The sequence below is a fragment of the Myotis lucifugus genome, unplaced genomic scaffold, assembly GCF_000147115.1.
Source record: "Myotis lucifugus unplaced genomic scaffold, Myoluc2.0 scaffold_399, whole genome shotgun sequence".
Classification (NCBI taxonomy): domain Eukaryota; kingdom Metazoa; phylum Chordata; class Mammalia; order Chiroptera; family Vespertilionidae; genus Myotis; species Myotis lucifugus.
The window spans coordinates 819,405-841,028 of record NW_005871447.1 but is presented as its reverse complement, the minus strand read 5'-3'; the positions used below and the strand labels follow the sequence as shown (position 1 = coordinate 841,028).

Here is a 21,624-nt window from a genome sequence, read left to right as displayed (position 1 = left end):
TATTTTCTTTATTGGTGTCTGCCTCACTTGTCAACTCGAAGATCTTTGAGGTCAGAGACTGACCGTCTCTGGTCATCTGTGAAACCTCAGGGCGAGTGGAGAGCAGGTGCCCATGAATATGCCTGAAGTGAACCGTTAAGCACCTTTTGGGAGGTGAACACAAAACTCGGAAGACAGACTTGAGAAAGCATCCCAGGTAGGGACGATGACACACGAGAACGTATGAAAGAAATCTGTGTGGGAGGCCTGAGAAGCAGCTTTGATGACATGGAAATGCTGAGGACGGTGGAGCCAAGAGCAACTGGAAATGGTGTGACAAGGACTGTGTGGAGAATACAGCAACTGAAATGCAACAGAATCAGGTGGAGAAGATTCTGGCCGCAGGGAGACTAGTTAGAAAAGTTATGGCAATTATTCATAAGTAGCTATAACAGTTACTATTCCCAAACCCATCTTCCTTAAAAAGAAAAGGCAATTTCATGATCACAAAGAGGCCACATTTTTTAATTGACAACTCAAATCACTACATACATTCAGTATTGCACAAATTATAAGTGGGTTGACAATTATATTAATACAAACTCATGAGCATAAAGCAACTGCTCTAGGTTTTGGTGCAATTTGTGACAGGTACTTTAGTAAATACGACAAACATGAAGGAACTCAGCTACTTCAATTCATAAGACTTGGCTTTCAAGCATATGGCATCTCATAAAATAATATGTCAAGCTCAGGAAAATTAAGAATTAAATTACAAAAGGAACACTGTTAAAAAGAAAAATTGGTGATCAAAATGTTGGGTTAAAATATTAAGATTTAAAAATTTTAGCACTTGGACTTAGGATCCAGAAAGTATATGCATCCTGGGAATTTCAGGAGAAGACCCCTGTGCTCTGCTACACTCACTACTACATTCCAAAAGGGTGCGCTGGGTTACCACGTCTTCCCTGCAGGTATAAACCACTGCTTCATACTTCAAAAGCAACGTGGTCATTCACATAAAGGAGTTAACAAATAAGATTCTTCTCACTCAAAATAAAAATATGATCTCCATCAATTTACACAGAAATCTTATCGAAACGTCAACCAGCTAGAGAAGTCAGATCGCCCATTTACCTTCGCTGCCTGCCTTGGTGCTCCGGGCTGGCCTGTCACCTGAATGGAAGGGGAGATGTGAGTAGTCCCCGCTCTGTCTGTGCAGGTGGGCACAAGCCCTCCTCCTTCCCTGGGGTTTTGCTTCCTAATGTACAGAATTGATGGGGAGGGGCTAGATGGCTTGTAGGAGACCTTTCAAATAAAAGAATCTAAGCTTGAGATTCCATCTTCAGCAGATGTTTAGAGTGGCAAAGAAAATGGATGAAAAATGGTGGGTGAAGTATTTCTTACCTTTGATGCCATCACTCAAAACCATTCTGCACTGTATTTCAAGGAAATCTTTGACACTTTCATTTGATGGCTGATGCTGCTAAAGGGTAAGGAAATGAGGCATCTGTCAATGAAATTTTGGATACAAATGTAGAAAGGCTGAGCCAAGTTTGGGTAGAAAAACAATGCATCGCCATGTCAACTAGCAGTCAGGACTTTCTGCCTCTGAATTTTAAGAACCATCAATCTGGCCTAGAGATGCACATTCAAGCCATTCAACAGAGATACAGTGTGCACACCGACTAAGAATGTGTTTCCCGAAATCCTCCCAGGCCGGCACCTTCTGTAAAACTGGTTCTAACAGAAAGGATGCAAGAGAATTAAGTACAGGGCAGGATTTATTTTTCTTTACAGATCAGAAAAATGACCCAAAGAGAGTGATGGCTTCTCATATTGTCCCCTAAAAAGAAGACAAATATCACTTCTGAAATCTAACACACTGGCTTCATTTTCAAAATGCTTATTTTCCTCCTAAGGCAGCCATGCATTGTCAACCTTAAGCATGTGACAGTCACGATTTCTTCCACAGCTTTCCTGGAGCTTACAGCCAGAGTAGTCCTGAGGAGTCAAATATTAAAGCTTTCTCCACAGCCACATGTTCCTTTGATGTTGGGGTTATTGAACACAAACTCACTGGATAATTTGTCCTCAACATAGTCCATTTCTGTTCCTAAAAGTGTTAGCTGTGCTTTCTTTTCGATGAACACTCTGACTCCTGGGGGAGAAGAAAACACGTGTCATATAAAGCCTGCACACCAACAGGACCTGCGAGCCAAAGGTCAGTAAGCTTTAAATAGTAACACTAACAAAACCCAAACAGGGCGCTTTTGAATTTCTTATTGTTTCCTTTAAGGGATTCAGTGCTCAGTTTCCTGTCCCCTCTTTCTACACAAAAACAATTATATTAGGTCAGAAAGTTGTACCCAAGCAAATTCCATGACAAGTCTATGTAAAACTAGAATTTGCCTTTCACTATATTTCACCCATTTTTCAAATTTGCAACATAAGGAAAATGTGTATATTCAGTGAATTTTGTAAAGATGGAGACGATACATTTATGAAAACCCTGCAATGCCATCTATGCACATGACACATTGCCACACCAAAGACTGTGGTAGAGTGGGCTGGTTTAAGACAACGCAGCAGTTCTGTTCTTCTGTGCATGGGCTAGAAAACTGGTAGTAACATAACCCATAGTAATTATGTAGGCAGAAGTCAACATCTTCATAAATACAATCAGTTTAAGAAAGCTTTCTTCCTTATAAGAAATTGAGTCATTACTTAAATATAACCATACATATTTATTAGATCTCCTATTCATTAGGATGAAAAATTTAAGGTTTAAGTTTGTGTACTGATTTAAAAATAAAATATTAACAAATACCTTTCTTGGTTAGTAAATACAATTTAGTAAAATGAACTCAGACTAGGAATCCAGGAAAGCTGGCCAACAGCACACTTCTGATGCACAAAGCCACCACTGCAAAACCCATGTACACTGAAGTTCCCCTAAAGCTGTAGCACTATTTATTTTGTTTTAAATAGGCTTAATCAGATTATTGCATAGGGGCAGGCATTGGGGGCAAATATAATTAAAGACCTAAAAATTTTAATTTGGAAATTAAAATTGAAACTATAGAATCCTCAAAAGCATGAGATGACATTACTGATTTGATATATATGTAAAACTGCTACTTTACACAAAAGTAATCAGTTCATTTTGACGTTTTATCATCTTAAAAACTTTTTGCACAGAATAACCTTTCATAATTGAAACAAATAAATATATTTAACCAATAATCTACCCTAACTCTGCCATAAATCTGATTGGATTCAAATGTTCACTAGGCCACTTACTAGCTCTGTGACCCTATGCAAATTATTTAATCTCTCCATGCCTCAGTTTTCCTTATTGGCAAAATGGGGACAATATGGTATCATTCTCATTTGGAAAATCTCTCAAACCATGTCTACCTCATAGTGAACATTATAAATGTCATCCCTACTATTATTATGACTCTTGCTATATAAGGAGAAACATTTTAGGCAAAATAAAGTGCCCAGAAAAAGTTTGTTTAATACTCACCATCTTGAACAACTTCTTCATCAGAATCTCCTTTTGTTTTTGTATATTCTAGAGTATAAGAAAGGCCATTGCAACCCCTGGTTCGGACACCAACTTTCAAGCCTACCTGAAAAATAATTGTAAATATAAACTTAATTTTAACATAGTACAGATTAAACAATCATATTTAAAAAGTCCTGGCTATATGATATTATTCACTTCTTCATTTCTTTTTAAGCTAAAAGATATACATTAGAGGCCCAGTGCACAAAATTCGTGTACTCAGGGGTGAGGGGTGTGTGGTCCCTCAGCCCAGCCAGCGCCCTCTCGCAGTCTGGGAGCCCTTGGGGGATGTCTGACTGACGGCTTAGGCCCGCTCCCCACAGGGAGCAGGAGAGGTTCCCGCCACTGCTGCTGCACTCAACAGCCGTGAGCCTGGCTTATGGCTGAGTGGTGTTCCCCATGTGGAAGCTCACTGACCACCAGGGAGCAGCTCCTGCATTGAGCATCTGCCCCCTGGTGGTCAGTGTGTGTCATAGTGATTGGTGGTTCTGCTGTTCGATTGATTTACATATTAGCCTTTTATTATATAGGATTCCTGGCTATAAAATAGCTCTTTAGAAAGTATAAGTGGAATGGGAAGCAAGTATTTTAAAAATTTACTTATTGTACAAACATTATTATGACACTAAGGGGTGGCCCAAAAAGAATCAAAACTAATTATATACAAAGAAAACAATACAGAGGGGGGAAAAAACTCAAACTATAGTCACTGGGAATAACATTGTAAAGGAAAGAGTTTTAATTAAAAAAAAAAGAAAAAGAATAATCACTCTTTTTAAAAGGAAAAAGAAAAGTATCTGAATGGCAGAGATGACAACTTAAAAAAAGGAACTTGGCCGTAACCGGTTTGGCTCAGTGGATAGAGCGTCGGCCTGCGGACTGAAAGGTCCCAGGTTCGATTCCGGTCAAGGGCATGTACCTTGGTTGCAGGCACATCCCCAGTGGGGGGTGTGCAGGAGGCGGCTGATGGATGTTTCTCTCTCATCCATGTTTCTGACTCTCTATCCCCTTCCCTTCCTCTCTGTAAAAAATCAATAAAATATATTAAAACAAAAACAAAAACGAACTTGCTCAAAAACACTTCTGCTCCACCTCATCATGTGAGATGTTCTCAGGAAGTTTCCCTATGGTTAGGTTCGCCAAGGTCCACAGACCTGGCAATCATGCTGCCTCTAACAGGGCCTTAATTCTAAGGCAGAGTTGTGTCAACATTCTCAAATACCAGGAAGCAAAAGACTGATGTCAACAGAAATGTAAGAAATTTAAAAAGTGACCCAACAGCACTCTTAAAATACCAAAGTCTGCCTTAATGTAATTTTCTAACAATATCTACAGAATTTCTATTCTTGGATCCTATCTGCGTTTTCATTTATGTATACAGCAAAAATATCATCATAAAAAGTATTATTTCACTAAGCAGATGTTGATTCTCAGAAAAGCAGCAACATGTGCTTGCTTTCGGAAAGCGATCATGAAGGAGGAAGACACTGGTGAAGAGTGAGTTAGAATGTCAAGCTGTCTGGGAGTTTTGATGAGCTGAATCATTCAGAGTAGTCTCTTCTGTCCTTAAAGAGCAGCAAGGACAGAGCCATGATTTTATTCACCTTCAGAGTGCCAGCTTAGAGAGCCTCGGAGGCAGTTTAACATATTCAGCATAAATACACAATAAATTGTCTAGCTGAAGTTCTGGAGCTCAAGTCATAAGTATTTAACTTAGTCTTTATCGTTGTAGACAGGAAGACGCAAGCAGGACGTCCAACTATCAGAATGGATCTAGACACTTAAACAGTATGTGAAAGTACAGCTTTAGGTAACTGGAATTTGGAAAAGGGATTGACTGCCACAGTGACACCAGATGAAGTGCTTGCTCAATCCTTTTCATGTCACCATGACCAAATCCACAAAGTTAATTTTTTTGTTTCATTTGGTTAATTTCTACTCTAGTCATTAGTGTATCCAAATGGAGTTGGAACACTGACATACGTTAGCACATAATCATTCATAGGAGGAAGGTGCCAGAACTCCCATTGTAACAGGACGTTGTACAATGGAATCTAGAAACCACTCTGTAGTCTCATCAGTAAATGTTAATAGTCTTGGAAGTAATTTACAGTATTCTGTAGGCAATTAGCAATACAATAAGACTAAGATTATGTACACACTCTTTACTCATCAATTCCACATCTAGGGATATAGCCTATGTCCATGCACTAAGCTACGCTCACAGGTCTAGAACAATGGGCCTGGTGTACTATAGACACTAAATATTTGTTGAGTGATGTTTGTGGCAGCACTGAATGAAAACAACCCCAAAAAAACCTTTAATATGGGGGGACTGGTTAAATAAATCAAACTTGTTCAATGGACTATACTATTAAATGCAGCCAGGAATAACAATGAGGTGGATCTTTATGTAAAGACTAGAGGCCTGGTGCACAAATTTGTGCATGAGTGGGATCCTTCAGTCTGGCCAGTGATTGGGACTGATGAGGGGGGGTTGGGGGGAGACTGCCCGCCGGGGAGAGGGACTGCAGGAGGTTGGCTGGCCGCCCCTGCCCCACATTGGGTCTGATGAGGGGGAGGGGGCAGCCGGCTGCGGGGAGGGACCGTGGGAGGTTGTCCCCAGCAGCAAGCTAACCAATGGAATCGGGCTCCCTCCTTTCTCCTGTCTGGGTCTGGGGTGTGGGTGAAACAGATTCGGGGCTGTCAGGGCCCCAGCAGCAAGGTCTGGGTCAGGGCGTGTCATAGTTACTGGCCAGTCGTTCCGGTCATAATGGTTGCTTAGGCTTTTATATATATATAAATATGAAAAGATCTTCAAGCTATTTCATTAGGGGCAAAAAGCAAAGTGTAACTACAGCATATATGGTATGTTCTCACCTAAGTAGGAAAGAAAATACACACACAAGTTTAATAAGCAGAGTTGAGGCCAGTGGTTCCCCCCTCAAGGAAATATTTTTGGTTGTCACAACTGAAGAGTGAAATGGAGTCACTGGCAGAGGCTATAGATGACACTAAACATCCTGCAATCTAAACCCAAAAAAGAGAATTAGACAGCCCAAAACAACAGTGCTGAGGCTGAGAAACCCTGGTCTAGGTAAATAAAACGTACAGATTATCTCCAAAGGACACTAAGAAGTTGCCTCTTGAAAGGGAGAATGATGACGAAGTGTCTGGGGTAAGAGAGTGACTTCCTTTTCTGAGTATCCTGTTGTATTATGTGGATTTAGGGAGCGTTTGAGATGTTGGTCCCTGGCTATGTTGTCAGTTTGGCTCAATTAAACTAACCCCTAATTAATAGAAGCATATTGTTTATCACAAGACAAATTCATTGTGAAAATACAACTTTATTTGACTGGTTTACTTACATGTTCAGGCTTATCTTTAAGAAGTTGTTTTATCTTGTTTACTGCTGAAGGTGTCTGAAAAAGAAAATGTTAAGTTTTTAGCTACAAAATTTGCATTCTTCAAATCAAAGCCTTCTATTTTCTAGTTTTTAAGACTACTCAAGTCTATCTGCAGCAAATTCATGTGATGAATTTATGTTCCATTCCCACCACGGTACCTTGTGGATTTTATACACAAACATATGAACTGTACTTAATTAAAGTCATTCCCTTTATTTTTCTTTCTTATTTATTATCCTCACCAAGGATATGCTTTGATTGATTTTTAGAAAGAGAGGAAGGAGAGAAACATTGATATGAGAAAGAAACATGAATTGGTTGCCTCCTATATGCACCTGGACCAAAGACTGAATTCGCAACCTAGGTAAGTGCCCTGAATGGGAATAGAACTTGCAAACTTTTGGTGTATGGGACAATGCTCCAACCAACTGAGCCACCATCCAGGGCTTAATCACTGTCTATATTTTTAAAATGTCTTCTAGCAACAGCCTTTTCATCTTGCTCCCTCCAGTAAAGGTCCACTCCCTGTCATAATCTCTATGGTACTATCCATGTGCATCACAAATGTAACCTTTCTGGGCAGCATCTATTTTGTGCTCCTACTGGATGTCCAGCAGTAAGCACATTGCCCGACACACAGAAGGCGCTCAAAAGTCAATGAATGAATCAAGTTAATTCCTGGGAAAGCCAACTTTCAGGCATTTTTCCTGTTGATTAACTCCATTGCTCTTTTTGCTTACCCCAAATCTATTTCAACCCATCAAAATGCACACCTAGATGAAAGAGTGCTACCATCATCAAATAACCCAGTGTGTGTCTCTCATCCCAGTCTCACCAAATGTTCAGATATAAAGTTGGCTTTCTGGGCCAGTGTGGCTCAGTGTTTGAGCATCGACCCAGGAGGCTATGGTTCAATTCCTGGTCAGGGCACATGCCCAAGTTGTGGGCTGGATCCCCAGTAGGAGGGCATGAAGGAGGCAACTGATCAATGATTCTCTCTCATCATTGATAATTCTATCCCTCTCTCCTTCTCCCTTCCTCTCTCTGAAATAAATAAAAACATATTAAAAACAATGTTAAAGTTGGCTTACATCAGTATTTCAGGGTATCTAAGCTAATTAATACAGTGGGGCCTTGACTTATGAGTGTCCCAACTAATGAGTTTTTTGAGATAACAGCTGTCTCTCGGCCGATTTTTTGCATTGAGTTGACAGAGTAATTTGAGTTAACGAGCTCGATCTCGGAATGAATTAAACTCGAATTAAACTCGTAAGTCAAGGCCCCACTGTAATAGAAACAAGAACAGGGAGGAGTTTTTTTGGGGGGAGAAATGCTTTTAACCTAGTCCAGCTGTCCTCAAAATAAGAAAAACATCACAACATACTGCATGTGTATCACCAATTCCACTTTCTTGAGAAGGAGGCTGTTAGGGACAAAGTCTGTTCCAGGGCATTCCTGGTCTACCTCCTAGCTGTGTCCCAGCCCATTACTTGGCTTAAATGGGTATAATAGTCTCTCTTCTTCAGGATTCATGAAGACCATGTAGAGCAGTGGCAAATATAAACCAGCTGTTGTTATGACGATGAAATCATGTCCTTCCTACTTTATTAGCTCCTCTAGCTGGCAATGCTGTGCTGGTCCTCCAGTTTTTTGTACTGGCATTTTCCTGGTTTGTGAAATCCCAAAGAGTGGACATCATGACCTGTGATGGGGCAGTAACTCTGGCCAGAACTCAAGCCTGTGCCGAGGGAGCAGACCCAATGGATGGCCCCAGAGTATGCTCTTCTGCTTTGCCCCGTGGGGGCTCAGCCAGATGAGGATGGTGAAGCAAAGTCTGAACCCAAATTAGAAACGTCATGAAACCAGTTCAGAAGGTCGAGACTAGCATTTTTAAAACACACACAAAATAGAAAACAATGCATTGCAGTTGATAAAGATAAATGTGCAGTGAAACTTTTATTTCAGTTATTAATATACTATATGTATATTTTATTGTGTATCACTGTAAAAACAAAACAAAACATATTACTACCAATGTCCATAAATCACTACCAAAGACATTGAAGAAAAAAAATTAAACAAATCACTACCAGTGTCCTTAAAGGCCCTTTCTCACGATTTTATCCTAACAGGAGGCAAGCCGCTCAACAACAAGACAGGGAACAGTACCCAGGGGGAGAAAGAAGGAAATGCTGAAGAGAAGAATTATGGCTTTTATTTATTTTGGAAACCACAGCATTCCAACCTCAAAGAGTTACAGAAATATTAATGAAAAAAATTTTAAAGTGCTCGTTTACCCTTCTAAATGACTGAGGATAAAAACTAGCTTGCATAATTTTTATGGTCATATTTCCCATGAGGCCTCAAGAACTTACTCGAATTATTGTCAAAAAGCAAACGATAGCTGATAAATTACACACAAAAAGCACAGCCATGGGAAAATATTCTTTGGAAGTACAACCCAAGGTATAACCTTGGCTAAAGCTGGTGGGTCAAAGGTGTAGAGGGCGCACCACTGCTTGAAGTAAACAAAACACACTCGAGGGTCTGTACACTAAGCTGTCAACAAGCCCCAAGGGTTTTTATCTCCAAGTGACTTTCTAAGTGACCTAATTTAGTTTTACAAAATAATATATTTTCTTTTTTTCTCAGCTCTTAGTAAAAAGAGGAACCCTCAATTTTTCTGTGTCAGGAAAATCCCAAATAGACTCCACTGGGAGAAGTGCTACTAATGACCGATGCCCTAGTTTAGTACTCATCTAAGGGGAAAGATATGGTTCTTCTAACTTTCCAAGTGATGGATCCAATTTTCAGAACAAGTCAGAATGACTAAACAGGGAACATTTGGGACTAAAAGATAACTTCCGGGCAGACGCTAAGGGGCCCCTTTGCTCTAAATCTATTTGCATACTTCAGCAACTTTGCACTTAAGTAAAATCAACCTGGGAAATAGTATAAAAAGTCCAAATAAACAACAGGCTGCAAGCTAGCAGCATTCCCATTTCACTGCATTTCTCAATTAAGAACCCCATGCCTTTCCAAGAAATTTATGTATAATTAATGACTAGGTCACTTGAGATTTGGTTAGTGAATTAAAATTTAAGAGATTCTTAATGGGGGGGGGGTGGAAATGGAGGACATCTGTAATACTCTCAACAATAAAAAGTAAATTAAAAAAAACCTTGAGACTCTTAAAACTCAATGAGATATAACAATGGTTTTTAATCTACTCATATGTATATCACAGAACAAGACATTCGTTCAAGTGAAGGAACATCTTTGAGTGAGATAGTGTGGCCTTTTAGAAAAATATTTCCAGTTTGTTTTTTGTGTTAACATTATGGAAGAAGGCACTGTAGATGATGCATTTTTCACCTATTTCTTAGCAACATACCTTTATCCAATGCCATAGGGTTTCTCTCCTTTGTAGCAAAAACTTTTCATTCTCAATACTGTGTTTCCTTGAAAGGAGACACCAAGTATGAATCATGTCCTATAGTTCTTGTGATTTCAAAACCTTAGGAAATCCGAATAATCGATGGTATATCTTTGAAACATGAAAACAGGCTTGGTGGTATGGGGAAAAGTAATACAGAATATGGCCTAAAATGTTAATCCATTGTAAAAACGAATTCTTCCATTTTGCAACAACGAATTTTCTGGCTTATGGCACTATACTGACTGGAATCAATGATTCCATTAAATACAGTAATCTGTTTTCCTACTATCTAGGTCAGCGGTTCTCAACCTGTGGGTCCCGACCCCTTTGGGGGTCGAATGACCCTTTCACAGGGGTCTCCTAAAACCATCGGAAAACACATATATAATTACATACTGCTTTTGTGATTAATCACTATGCTTTAATTATGTTCAATTTGTAACAATGAAAATACATCCTGCATAGCAAGTATTTACATTACGATTCATAACAGTAGCAAAATTAGTTATGAAGTAGCATCAAAAATAACTTTATGGTTGGGGGTCACCACAACATGAGGAACTGTATTAAAGGGTTGCGGCATTAGGAAAGTTGAGAACCACTGATTTAGGTGATAAATACTTGAACGAAGTCTTCTCCTTAATCAGAGAGAGGGAGATGTGTGAGAAGGCCGCTGATCGCAAGCTTCCCAATGAAATTAATCTTTCCAAACTGCAAATGCACACGCCAGGGTTTTCTTTTGGGACGAAATGTTTTGGAACGACACAGAAACGATGGCTGGACAACACTGTGAATGTACTAAGTGCCACTGAATTGAACCCTTTAAAGTGGTTCATGTTACGTGAATTTTCCTTTGGTGACAACAAACAGAGGTCGGGGGTCGGCATGAACGCTGAGTTCTTTGCGTGTCGGATTTGCACTCCGCTGCCCTCTGAGTGTCAGACCTCTCACCCAAAAATCGCTGTAAACAAACGCAGGGCAGACACCTTCATCCTTCTTTGTTCCTGGTAGGCGGCCTAGAACAGCCTCCACACGGGGGGTGTTGCAAAGAGCCTCCGCTAACCCCACACCAGGAAGTAACCCTCGATGCCCCGCAGCCTCCGTCAGCGCAGGGAACGCACCCTCATCGCCGAGCACCGCACCGACACCGAGGCCGTCCGCCCCAAGCACCTCAAGGGCCAATTCCGGTTTATTCACCCGGCTACGCCCCGCGCCCGGCCCGTTCGACCTCTAAACCTACGACCTCCAGCACAGCACCCCAAGGCCCCCGGGGGGGATCCTGGGCAGCAGGCAGGCCGCGCCGACCCCACCGCGGGGTCACGCACGCACACCGCCCCTCCCCCCAGGCGGCGCGCGGCCCGATGGGAAACGTAGTACCGGGGGGCGCCGGCTCGGGCGGAGCAGCCCCTCCCGGATCTATTTTCCCAGCAAGGACGAGGGCCTAGGGGTGCGGGGCGCAGGGCTGCGGAGCGGGCTGGGGCCCCGCCGCCCCGCCGTAGCGCACCCCGCCGCCCCGGCCTCCCCGCGCGGAGCGGAGGTGAGCCAATGTCACGGGCCAGGCCGCGCGCCCGAAAACTCACCAGGGTGAGGGCGGCCCGGGTGGCCTGCAGCTTCCTCTTGCTCACAGCCCGGACGGTGGCCCGGACTAACGAAGCCGACATCCTGGCCGGCCCGGCGCCCTGATGTCTCGGGCCGCAGCTCAGATGCCTCAGCCGCTCTCCATGGACACACAGCGGCGCATTGACGCCACAAGCTCCGCCGCTGGCTGCCTCAGGCCTCGCCCCGCCCCGCCGCCCCGCCCCGCCGCGCCGCCATTGGACGGGCCGCGTGAGTGATGGGCGGAGGGCGGGCCGTGGGCCGTGACTCGGCAGCACAGGGCCCGGGGAAAGGTGGCCACCGCGAGGGCACAGGGCGTGGTGCCGGCGCGGGGCCGAGGCGCGTGGCTCCGGGCGCTTCCCACGGGCCGGGTGCACCACCGCTTGACGCCGCCGAACAGTCAGCCCGGCTCGGGAGCTGGTGCTCTCCAGGCAGATGGTTCCGAGGCCCAAACGGCTCCAGACGCTTCAGTCTTCTTTTTCGGTCCAGCTGGACCAGATGTTTCTTCACTTGAAATCATGTCTTATAATTTTGGAGCTAGAATTACCGCAGAGTCGTGGGATAAATAGAGCCCCCGAGCAAGCGTGCTGGACAGCCTGGGGTGGTGAAGGATGGAGCTAATGCAATCTTCGCTTTAGGTGTTGCTTTTGGAAAACACTACCGTATCCTAAAACCTGACTGGGCAGCTCTGTGGATGCGTACATTTATAGTGTCAGACCTTACCGTGGCTGCTTCGGGGCCCTGCCTGTTAATTCAGCAAATATTCCTGAGCACCAGGCACTAATAGGAAGCCTGGTAAACGGAGGGCCCAGGAAGAATGAGAGATCCTGGTAGGACAGACGTGCAGCAGGGTTAGCCGATGGGAGAACATCAGAATATACGCCATTTCTCACGGAAGTACTAGAACTAAATGGGGGAAGGGGTGGTGCTGGGAGGATAGAGTCTTGCTCATGGTTTTGATGTGGAAAGAACCAATCTGGGCAGTGTGTTTGCAACCTAGTTTATCTTTAATGCTCTAATTCAAGCTTATCAAACTTGTGGCCTGTGGGCCGCCTGTGGCCCACAACGAATATTTTAGTGGCCTAGCCAATATAATGGTATGGGTATGTAAGAAACGTTTTAATAAAAATTTCATAACTTAATTTTTATAATATCCTCTTAATTATTCTGCTGTGTATTCCTTCCAATGTGTTCTTTGTGTTATGTCATTCTTTCAGACTGTTCTTTTTTTCATAGTGACTATATCTTTTTTTATGCTGTTGAGCATTTTTACTATTATTACTCTGAACTCTGATTCAGACAAATTTCTTATCTCTGCTTCATTTATCTCTTCTGGGGAATTCTCTAGTTCTTTCATTTGGGGGTTGTTTCTTTGTCTCCTCATTTTGGTTTTCTTTTTGGTTTTATGACTATGTATTAGGTAGATCCTTTTCACCTCTCAATCTCTAGTGCACGACAATGTTAAAGGCTGTTTCTGACTAATTAGATCAGGCATAGACTCAAAGCCTTCATCAATAGCCTCTGCCTACAGACTGGTAAGATTCCGACTTGAAATGCCCCCCAGGTGTGGTGAAAGTTATTTTCAATAGGGTGGGGCAGTTTCTTCTGCTGGAGATTAATTCTTAGTTGTTTTTTTTTAAATATATTTTATTGATTTTTTACAGAGAGGAAGGGAGAGAGATAGAGAGTTAGAAACATCGATGAGAGAGAAACATCGATCAGCTGCCTCCTGCACATCTCCCACTGGGGATGTGCCCGCAACCCAGGTACATGCCCCTGACAGGAATCGAACCTGGGACCTTTCAGTCCTCAGGCCGACGCTCTATCCACTGAGCCAAACCGGTTTCGGCTAATTCTTAGTTTTAATCTCTTAAGTGGCCTCAGGGCAAGGTGTTATCCAATAGACTGTTTTCCCCCAGGCAAGGCAGACAGATGTCTATGTGGGAAAGATGTCTTCCGCTGCATGAGGGAATGACTCAGCCCAGGAAATGTGGGGTGTCTGCCTTGTGAGCTCTGTCCCCCTGAGTCCCCAATCCTGGCTTCTGCTCTCACAGCTCCAGTCCACTTCACCCTCCCTCTGCCGGAGCACAAGGTGGGTGGCTCCACAGGGAATTTAGTGTGTTGGTCCTTTCAGGGGGTGCCTGAGTTTTCAGCTGTTACTCCCTGGCAGATAGCACCTTGCTGCTTTTTACAGCCAGATGTTATGTGGGTACCCTCCTCAGGTTTGTGCTCTCTGGGGGCCCAGCTTGGGGATTAGATCCCAGAGTTCTCAGTGGCAACCCCCTACATCTGAGATATCTCTTTGGAACTTCAGTTGCTGTCTGTGGGTGCCCGGCCAGCTCTTTCAAGCCTCCTCCCCTCCCTCCTATCAGTCTCTATGTGGTCTCCACTTTTGGTCCTTGGGTATTAGGGTTCTCTACTGTGAGTTTTCCATGTTCGTGATACATCCACTTACTCTGCCGCCATTTTTAATCTCCTCTCATTGCCTGTTATACATAATCCAAATATATAAAAGCCTAATATGCAAATTGTCCTCTCAGGAGTTCTATCACTCACTATGATGTGCACTGATCACCAGGGGGTGGTATGGAATGAAGGAAGGCTCTGGCCAGCAGCAAGAAGGCCTCTCTCTCTCTATAAAAGCCAAGTGACTAGAACGCCGGAATGACTGGTCACTATGATGTGCACTTCGGCCAGCCAACTGGCCCGATTGGGAGGGTGGCCCCTCCCCCTGCTGGCCCAACCTGATTGGCCCCCATCGGGGTGGGCTGGCTGGACCCCACCCATGCACGAATTCATGCACCAGGCCTCTAGTTATTAATAATGAACTACAATGTTTGCTAATGACTGATTACTATAATTGTGTTGCATTCATTTCCTTTACGTGCCTTACGTGCAGGCACACCATTTCTCTCTGCTAATACTAGCAGTGAATATTTAGCAGCCAATTGCCACGTCATTAGTCTTGGACTGACTTGTTTGGTGTGTGCAACAGGAAATATTTTGTGTTTAAAGAACAAGAAAAATAGGTTTATTTACCTTACGTTTATTATTTTATGCAGTAATTCAGTGTCTGGTAAGTTAATGTTCAAGAAAAAATATTAATTTTTATTAAAATGTTCTATTATTTTGTTAATGATTACTCATTTATTTCAGCCCTTTGTATTCAGCATGTCTCTATTGAAATAAACCTACGTCTCTATGAAAACTGAAGCTTTTGTTTTTTTTGCAGCCCACATAAACTTAAACCTTATTTATTTGGCCTGTGTTAGCCTTTGAGTTTGACAGGCTTGTTCTAGAGCAGTGGTTCTCAACCTTCCTAATGCCGCGACCCTTTAATACAGTTCCTCATGTTGTGGTGACCCCCAATTTCATTGTTACAACTTGAACATAATTAAAGCATAGTGATTAATCACAAAAACAATATGTAATTATATATGTGTTTTCCGATGGTCTTAGGCGACCCCTATGAAAGGGTTGTTTGACCCCCAAAAGGGTTGCGACCCACAGGTTGAGAACCACTGCTCTAGGGCCTACAGGAGTGGTTAGAAATCCTGTTAAATAGTTCCCTCTCCCTGGTACTGAAATGCAATTGCACTGACAATAAGAGTGTAAGTTATTTTTTCCCTAACCTCCAAAACTTAGAAGAAACTGGGATTAGGAGACAGAAGTGTGATAGTAGTTGGGTGATTTAGGAACAAGGTATTTTACTTCTCATGTCCTTCCTCCTACAGGTATTGTGAAGATCAAATGAAAAGCCCTTAGATGAGTGCATGGCACATTGCAGTGCCCAGTAAAAGTTGCTAATTAATAATGGATATTTAAAGATGCCATATATTTCGAAACTATTCTGTGACACTACAAGGGTGGATGCATGCCGTTAAATATTTGTCTAAATCCATAGAATGTACCACACCAAAAATGAATTCCAATGTAACCTATGCATTTTGGGTGATAATGGTGTGTCCCTGTACTAGTAGGTTCTTGGATTGTAACAAATGTCCTACCCTGGTGCAGAATGTGGACAGTGGGGAAGTTTGGCTTGTCCGGGCTTATGGAAACTGTACTTTCTGCTCAATTTTGCTGTGAAAAACTGAAGTTAATAAAAATGTAAAAAAACACAAACACACACACAAAAAACCCCACAAAAGGCCCCGGCCAGGTGACTCAGAGCATTGTCTAGATATCCAAGGTTTCAGGGTTCAATCCCAAGTCAGGACACTTACCAGAATCAACCAATGAATGCATAAACAAGTAGGAAAAAAAAAAAATCAATGTTTCTCCTTTCTCCTCTCTCTAAAAATCAATCAATAAAAAAATATAAGTCCTTTTAAAATGTAAAAAAAATTACCTGTTATCATTTTTATCAATTACTAAAATATCACACAGTTGTGTAGCACTTTACAGCTTTTAAAAGAACCCTTAGCACACTGTCATAGTAGCCTCACAACTTTGAGCTGTATAGGTCAGGAATGTTGGTGCGGCTATTTTACAAGCAATGCTTTAAATATAATTCATCACACGCTATTTTTAAATTTTAGCTCTAAGTCTTCTGATTCAGGACCCTGTGGTACATTGAACAGCCTTCTTTCCTTTAAGACACACTACTTAGTTTTTAACTTGGTTAGGTGTTTTGCAGGTTAAGTGCTAAATCACAAAATCTACTTGTCAGTGGTTCAGTAATACCTAATGTTATTTGAAACTGGCGCAGGTCCCTTAAATTGGATTTAAAAGAGTTTTCATGAGTAAGAAATATGTGCACTCCTTTATCTCAGAGCAGGAGCTGTTCTGTGATGTGGAAATGAGGTGGGGTGGGAACTGTTAAAAGAGATTGCAAGCTGTAACCATTTTTAGATGTCAACAGGGAAATGTTCAATATTGCACCTCAGGATTTAGTTTCAGGGTTCTAGACATTTAAAAATGTCTTTTCCTAGTAAGACCTTACTTGATCCTCACCACACGGTGGAAGGGCAGGTATGAATTCCATTTTATATGCAGGGAAATGGAACTGCCAAAAGGTTAGGAGGAGTGCTACACTCCTAGCTGGAAAACTGGCAGAGCCAGACCCCCTTTAAGTCTAGAATTTCACACAGTGAAGTTTGCTAAAGTCTTGACTGCTGCCCATACATACCTGCTTTCAAAGAAAAAAGCATGGAGCACATTTTTACAGTTTTATAGGGGGTTCTTAAATTCTGTATTTGCTTTTCAAAAAAAATTTTTTTTGGCCTGAAACACTATGAACCCTTTTGACCTATCTACCCACAAATTTTCCCACTTGAGAAATATTAAGAAAACCCAGAACCATTTGTAAAATACATTTTAAGATGAAAAAATAAACTGAAGTTATCTCAGAACAATTAAATAACATCTTTGGGCACATTGTTGATACTGTACACACTGAGCAAGAGATTTGTAAGTATTGATTGGGGTTATAAAAATGGATTTCATATTTTTGTTTGTTCCTGAGAGAAAGAGAAAAGAACCCCAGGAGTGGGGCATTTGTAGAGCCTGTTAAGAGAGAGGCCAGCTGCATTCAAAAGATAGCTACTCTCAGGGAACTGGACGTGATATGGAACAGATGTATCTGTCCCCCAGGGGCGTTGAGAAGGGGCTATCACTGGCATCCAAATGAAGGGAGCAAAAAGCCAAGGGCAACACTGCCCAGGTCTGCTGGCAAATACTGGCCACTGTCCCCCTGATCCAGTGGAAAGGCTCAAAACCAAACTAAAAGCATAGTACACTGGGTGGAATCTACTTTGGAAATCAGACCAGAATGCAGGGAACTTTCAATATCCTTAAAAGGATGTAAGAAAACATGGTTTCTATGAAAAGGAAGACAATGAAATTAAGCTAAAATGAGAGGAAATGGAAAGTGGTTGAGAGTAAGTCAAGAAAATAAGTTAAATGAAAAAATTTAGTTAGAAATAGCAAACAGCAGAATGGTACTAAAAAAATCAAGCTAGTCATGTGGAGGTTAAATTTGAGAAGTTTTCCTAGCAGGAAGGAAAAAGATGAGAGGAATATTAAGACAAAAGGATTTTTGAGAAAAAAAAATTAAAAACAGATACTTTCTCAAACTGATTAAACCCTAGCCAATTTGGCTCAGTGGATAGAGCATCAGCCTGCAGACTGAAGGGTCCCGGGTTTGATTCCGGTCAAAGGCACATGCCTGGGTTGTGGGCTCGATTCCCAGTAAGGGCGTGCAGGAGGCAGCTGATCAATGACTCTCTCATCATTGATATTTCCATCTCTCTCTCCCTCTCTGAAATCAATAAAAATATATTTTTTAAAAAAAGCTCTGGCTAGGTTGCTCACTTGGTTGGAGTGTCGTCCCATATACTAAAAAGCACGGGTTCAACTCCTGGTCAGAGAACAAACCTAGGGTTTGGATCCCAGTTCGGGGCATGTACAGAAGGCATTGCTGGATGTTTTTTTTCTCTCTTTCAGATCAATACAAAAAATACCCTTGGGTGAGGATAAAAAAACAACAATAAAAAAAACTTGGGTAGGGAGATACATTGGATTCAGTTTTGTTTCGACAAAAGTCACCGACACAAAAGATACAGGAATAAACACACAAGCTTCAAAGCAGAAAAATAAAACCTGCAAGGGAATAAAAATCAGGCTGGCCTCAGACTTCTGCTATCATGCCAGAAGACAACCGTGTCCATAGGCTTTCCACAGAAAGTCTGACAAGAACTGTATGCCCAGTCAAGCTGACTTTCATGCATGAAGGCAAGAGAGGAACTCGGAAGAGCAGCAGCCGAGGAAAGTCATGTAGAGCAGAGTTTCAGCCCAGGTTGCATAATTCACTTAATTTACAAGTTTGTATTCATTCCATGTGAGTAAGGAATGATCACTAATTCTATCACAATTCTGAAGTTAATTTTTATATGATTCTTCTTTAGCTGGAATATGTTTTCAAGTAATTTATTTAAAAGAAGGGCCATGGGTGTATATGTTTTGAGTTCTCCCCTACCTAGGAATGCCCAGCAAAAACCCTCTGGTACCTCCCTCTACGAATTTGTTCTCCTAAACCTGTGCCTATTTGTGCATTCCTAGTGCTTGCCACACAGTGGGTGTCAATGAACACCAGCATAAGCACAAGTAAAGGGAGCACGAGATAAAAAGGCTCAGATCTGTACTGCCCTGACTCCCGATCTAGTTTCCTCATAAAAGTTAGGATTCTCACTAGAAAGGGATGTGGATAAAATTACAGGTCGAAAATTGGCTTTTATTTCAAAATCAAACTGAAGCATAGTTCTGACCATGTACTACTTTTGAAAGGCTTGTGAAGTTACAGAAACAGTTCCATAAGGGTTCCAGTCAGACCCAAAATGACACCAAGCAAACTTATAATTGGCAGAGATGGCTTCTTTAATCTGCAGGGATTTTTTTGAAGTTCTCCACCCTAATTTCTGAATATCATAAAAAGTAAAAAGCACTTTTGTCATTTTTCCTTTGAAAATGTTTTTAGCAGCAAACAGGACTACTTGTTTTCCTCACTTCATTTTTAGGAGCATAGTAGATATATGTCAACTTAATTAAAATTAGAGAGGGAAAAAACCAAAAAGGCCCTCATTGGCATTGCTCATCCATGGAAGACTCACATAAACAGGTAATCACTTTCATGTTATCACTTCTTCTACAAATATCAATAAAATAAGGTTTGTAAATGGTAAATACAGTAGTAGCAGTTCACATATATTTGACACACTTTCACACAGGATTCAGTAAACAACAATAAATATAATTTCCCCTCTTCAGAACAAAAAAAGGGATTTATAGGAAAGAAAGGATTAATTTCTTGGGGTTTATCAGCACACCATTTTAGTGTGATTTGAAAGAATTAAAAACCATGAAATTGTATTCACTGAATACTGGCCCATCGTTACTTTTTTTTTTTTTTTTTTTTTTTTAACCTGGCTTAAATACACACACCATGGCTTTCTATTAAAATCCTTAAATCTATGAGGATTTGTGGTAGGTAAGACTACATTAAAATTTTTTTCCTTATTATGAATTTCATTCAGTTAAAAAAAATCTGACATTTCCCTTAAATGTTAAGTTGAAGCCTGATCTATGCTGCTGAGTCCTGTAAAATGAACCTAATTTTCAGAGTGATTAGGAATGCCTGAGTGGCCATTTAGAGCGCTGCATTTTCCTTCCCTCATGATTCCTGCTGGGTCCTCTTCACTGAGGCTTTTCCCTGAGTCATATATTTACTGGAAAGGCTACCTAGAGGAGGGGAGGAAACAAAACCCAACATAAATAAAATAAGTCTCACTTCATCAAAAAATCTGTAACATTACTACTTATTGCTAATTATTCACGGAAACTTTTCACACTGGAAATGGTCACTTGTTTTGAATTAAGTAATTAGGCTAGATATAAAGTCTATAGCATATGAAACATGATCTATTAAACATAATCCTAGTCAAAGTCTTTTTAAATGCAGACAAGTCGCTAGAGTGACATCATTTTAATACAGTTTCAGAAATGAGGATTACTAATTAAAACCACACCACAGAACAGTTAATAATATATGCTGTAACCTAAATAATTTGACTTCTGAGCACACACACCCTATAGAATCTCTCACCTACACTCAAGGACATTCACACAAGAATGTGCACAACACTGTTTATAACAGCAAAAAATCATACTCAATTTAATGCTCATGTACTAGGTAATGGATATATATAATATTCTGTATTCATATGATGGAATACTGTAAAAAAAATACCATAAACTTATATACAGCAATATGTTTAAAATACAGCAATATGTTTAAAATTTAAAAATCATTTGTTAAATAGATATGAAAAAGCAGATTGTAGAATATTTTATACAGCACGATGCCATGTAAATTTAAAAATTCACCAAGGGTAATATGTTAAAGGATACATATGTATGAGCTTTCATGAAGAATTGAAGGAGCCCTCAATTCATAATAATGGATGCCTCCAGGATGGAGGGGGACATGACTTAGAGAATGGACCTGGGGATGGTAGTAAAAGGGTACTTTCAGTATTTTAATCTTTTATTTAAAAAAAGATTGGAAATGTGCGCTGGCCAGTGTGGTTAAGTGGTTAGAAAGTTGGCCTGAGCACCTAGGGTCATAGGTTCGATTCCCAGTCAAGGACACGTACTTTGGTTGCAGGTTCAATTCCTGGCAAAAAAAAAAAAGAAAAAAGATGGAGAAAATATCCTTGGGTAAGAATTAATCAAAAAGGATTGGAAATGTGAAAAAAATGATGCTATTTCTCTAGTACAGTGATGGCAAACCTTTTGAGCTCGGCGTGTCAGTATTTTGAAAAACCCTAACTTAACTCTGGTGCCGTGTCACATATAGAAATTTTTTTGATATTTGCAACCATAGTAAAACAAAGATTTATATTTTTGATATTTATTTTATATATTTAAATGCTATTTAACAAAGAAAAATCAACCAAAAAAATGAGTTCGCATGTCAGAGGTTCGCCATCACTGCTCCAGTAGATGGGTAGTTGTTATATTATGTGTATCTTTTTATATTTTCCCCAAAGTGTTAAGAACCATTCTTTTCTAATAGTACTAATAGTTTTATTAATATATTACCTAAACATGTAACTTCCTATATCTATATA

The 21,624-nt window shown here is 41.1% G+C and overlaps 2 protein-coding genes across 11 annotated transcripts in view; both read right to left on the bottom strand.

Annotated features, from left to right (window-relative positions):
- Positions 1 to 475: 475 nt before the first annotated feature.
- On the bottom strand, positions 476 to 12,164 carry ISCA1 (iron-sulfur cluster assembly 1). Of its 2 annotated transcripts, none has more exons than XM_006102127.3 (4): positions 11,980 to 12,164; positions 6,922 to 6,975; positions 3,512 to 3,617; positions 476 to 2,140 (listed from the first exon to the last, which is right to left on the bottom strand). In XM_006102127.3, the coding sequence occupies exons 1-4, from the start codon at positions 12,058 to 12,060 to the stop codon at positions 1,992 to 1,994; spliced, it is 390 nt and encodes a 129-aa protein (XP_006102189.1). In that variant the 5' UTR covers positions 12,061 to 12,164; the 3' UTR covers positions 476 to 1,991. The 2 variants fall into 2 exon arrangements, with proteins under 2 accessions (XP_006102189.1, XP_023599324.1); XM_023743556.1 differs by lacking the exon at positions 11,980 to 12,164 and adding an exon at positions 10,355 to 10,465.
- A 7,044-nt stretch (positions 12,165 to 19,208) lies between these two features.
- Positions 19,209 to 21,624, bottom strand: part of ZCCHC6 (zinc finger CCHC-type containing 6) — a 57,476-nt gene continuing 55,060 nt past the window's right edge. For all 9 annotated transcript variants that reach the window (XM_023743551.1, XM_023743552.1, XM_023743550.1 and 6 more), the window contains one exon: positions 19,209 to 20,233. In XM_023743551.1, the coding sequence (XP_023599319.1) occupies positions 20,166 to 20,233 (68 nt within the window). In that variant the 3' untranslated portion in view covers positions 19,209 to 20,165. The remainder of the gene's footprint in view (positions 20,234 to 21,624) is intronic.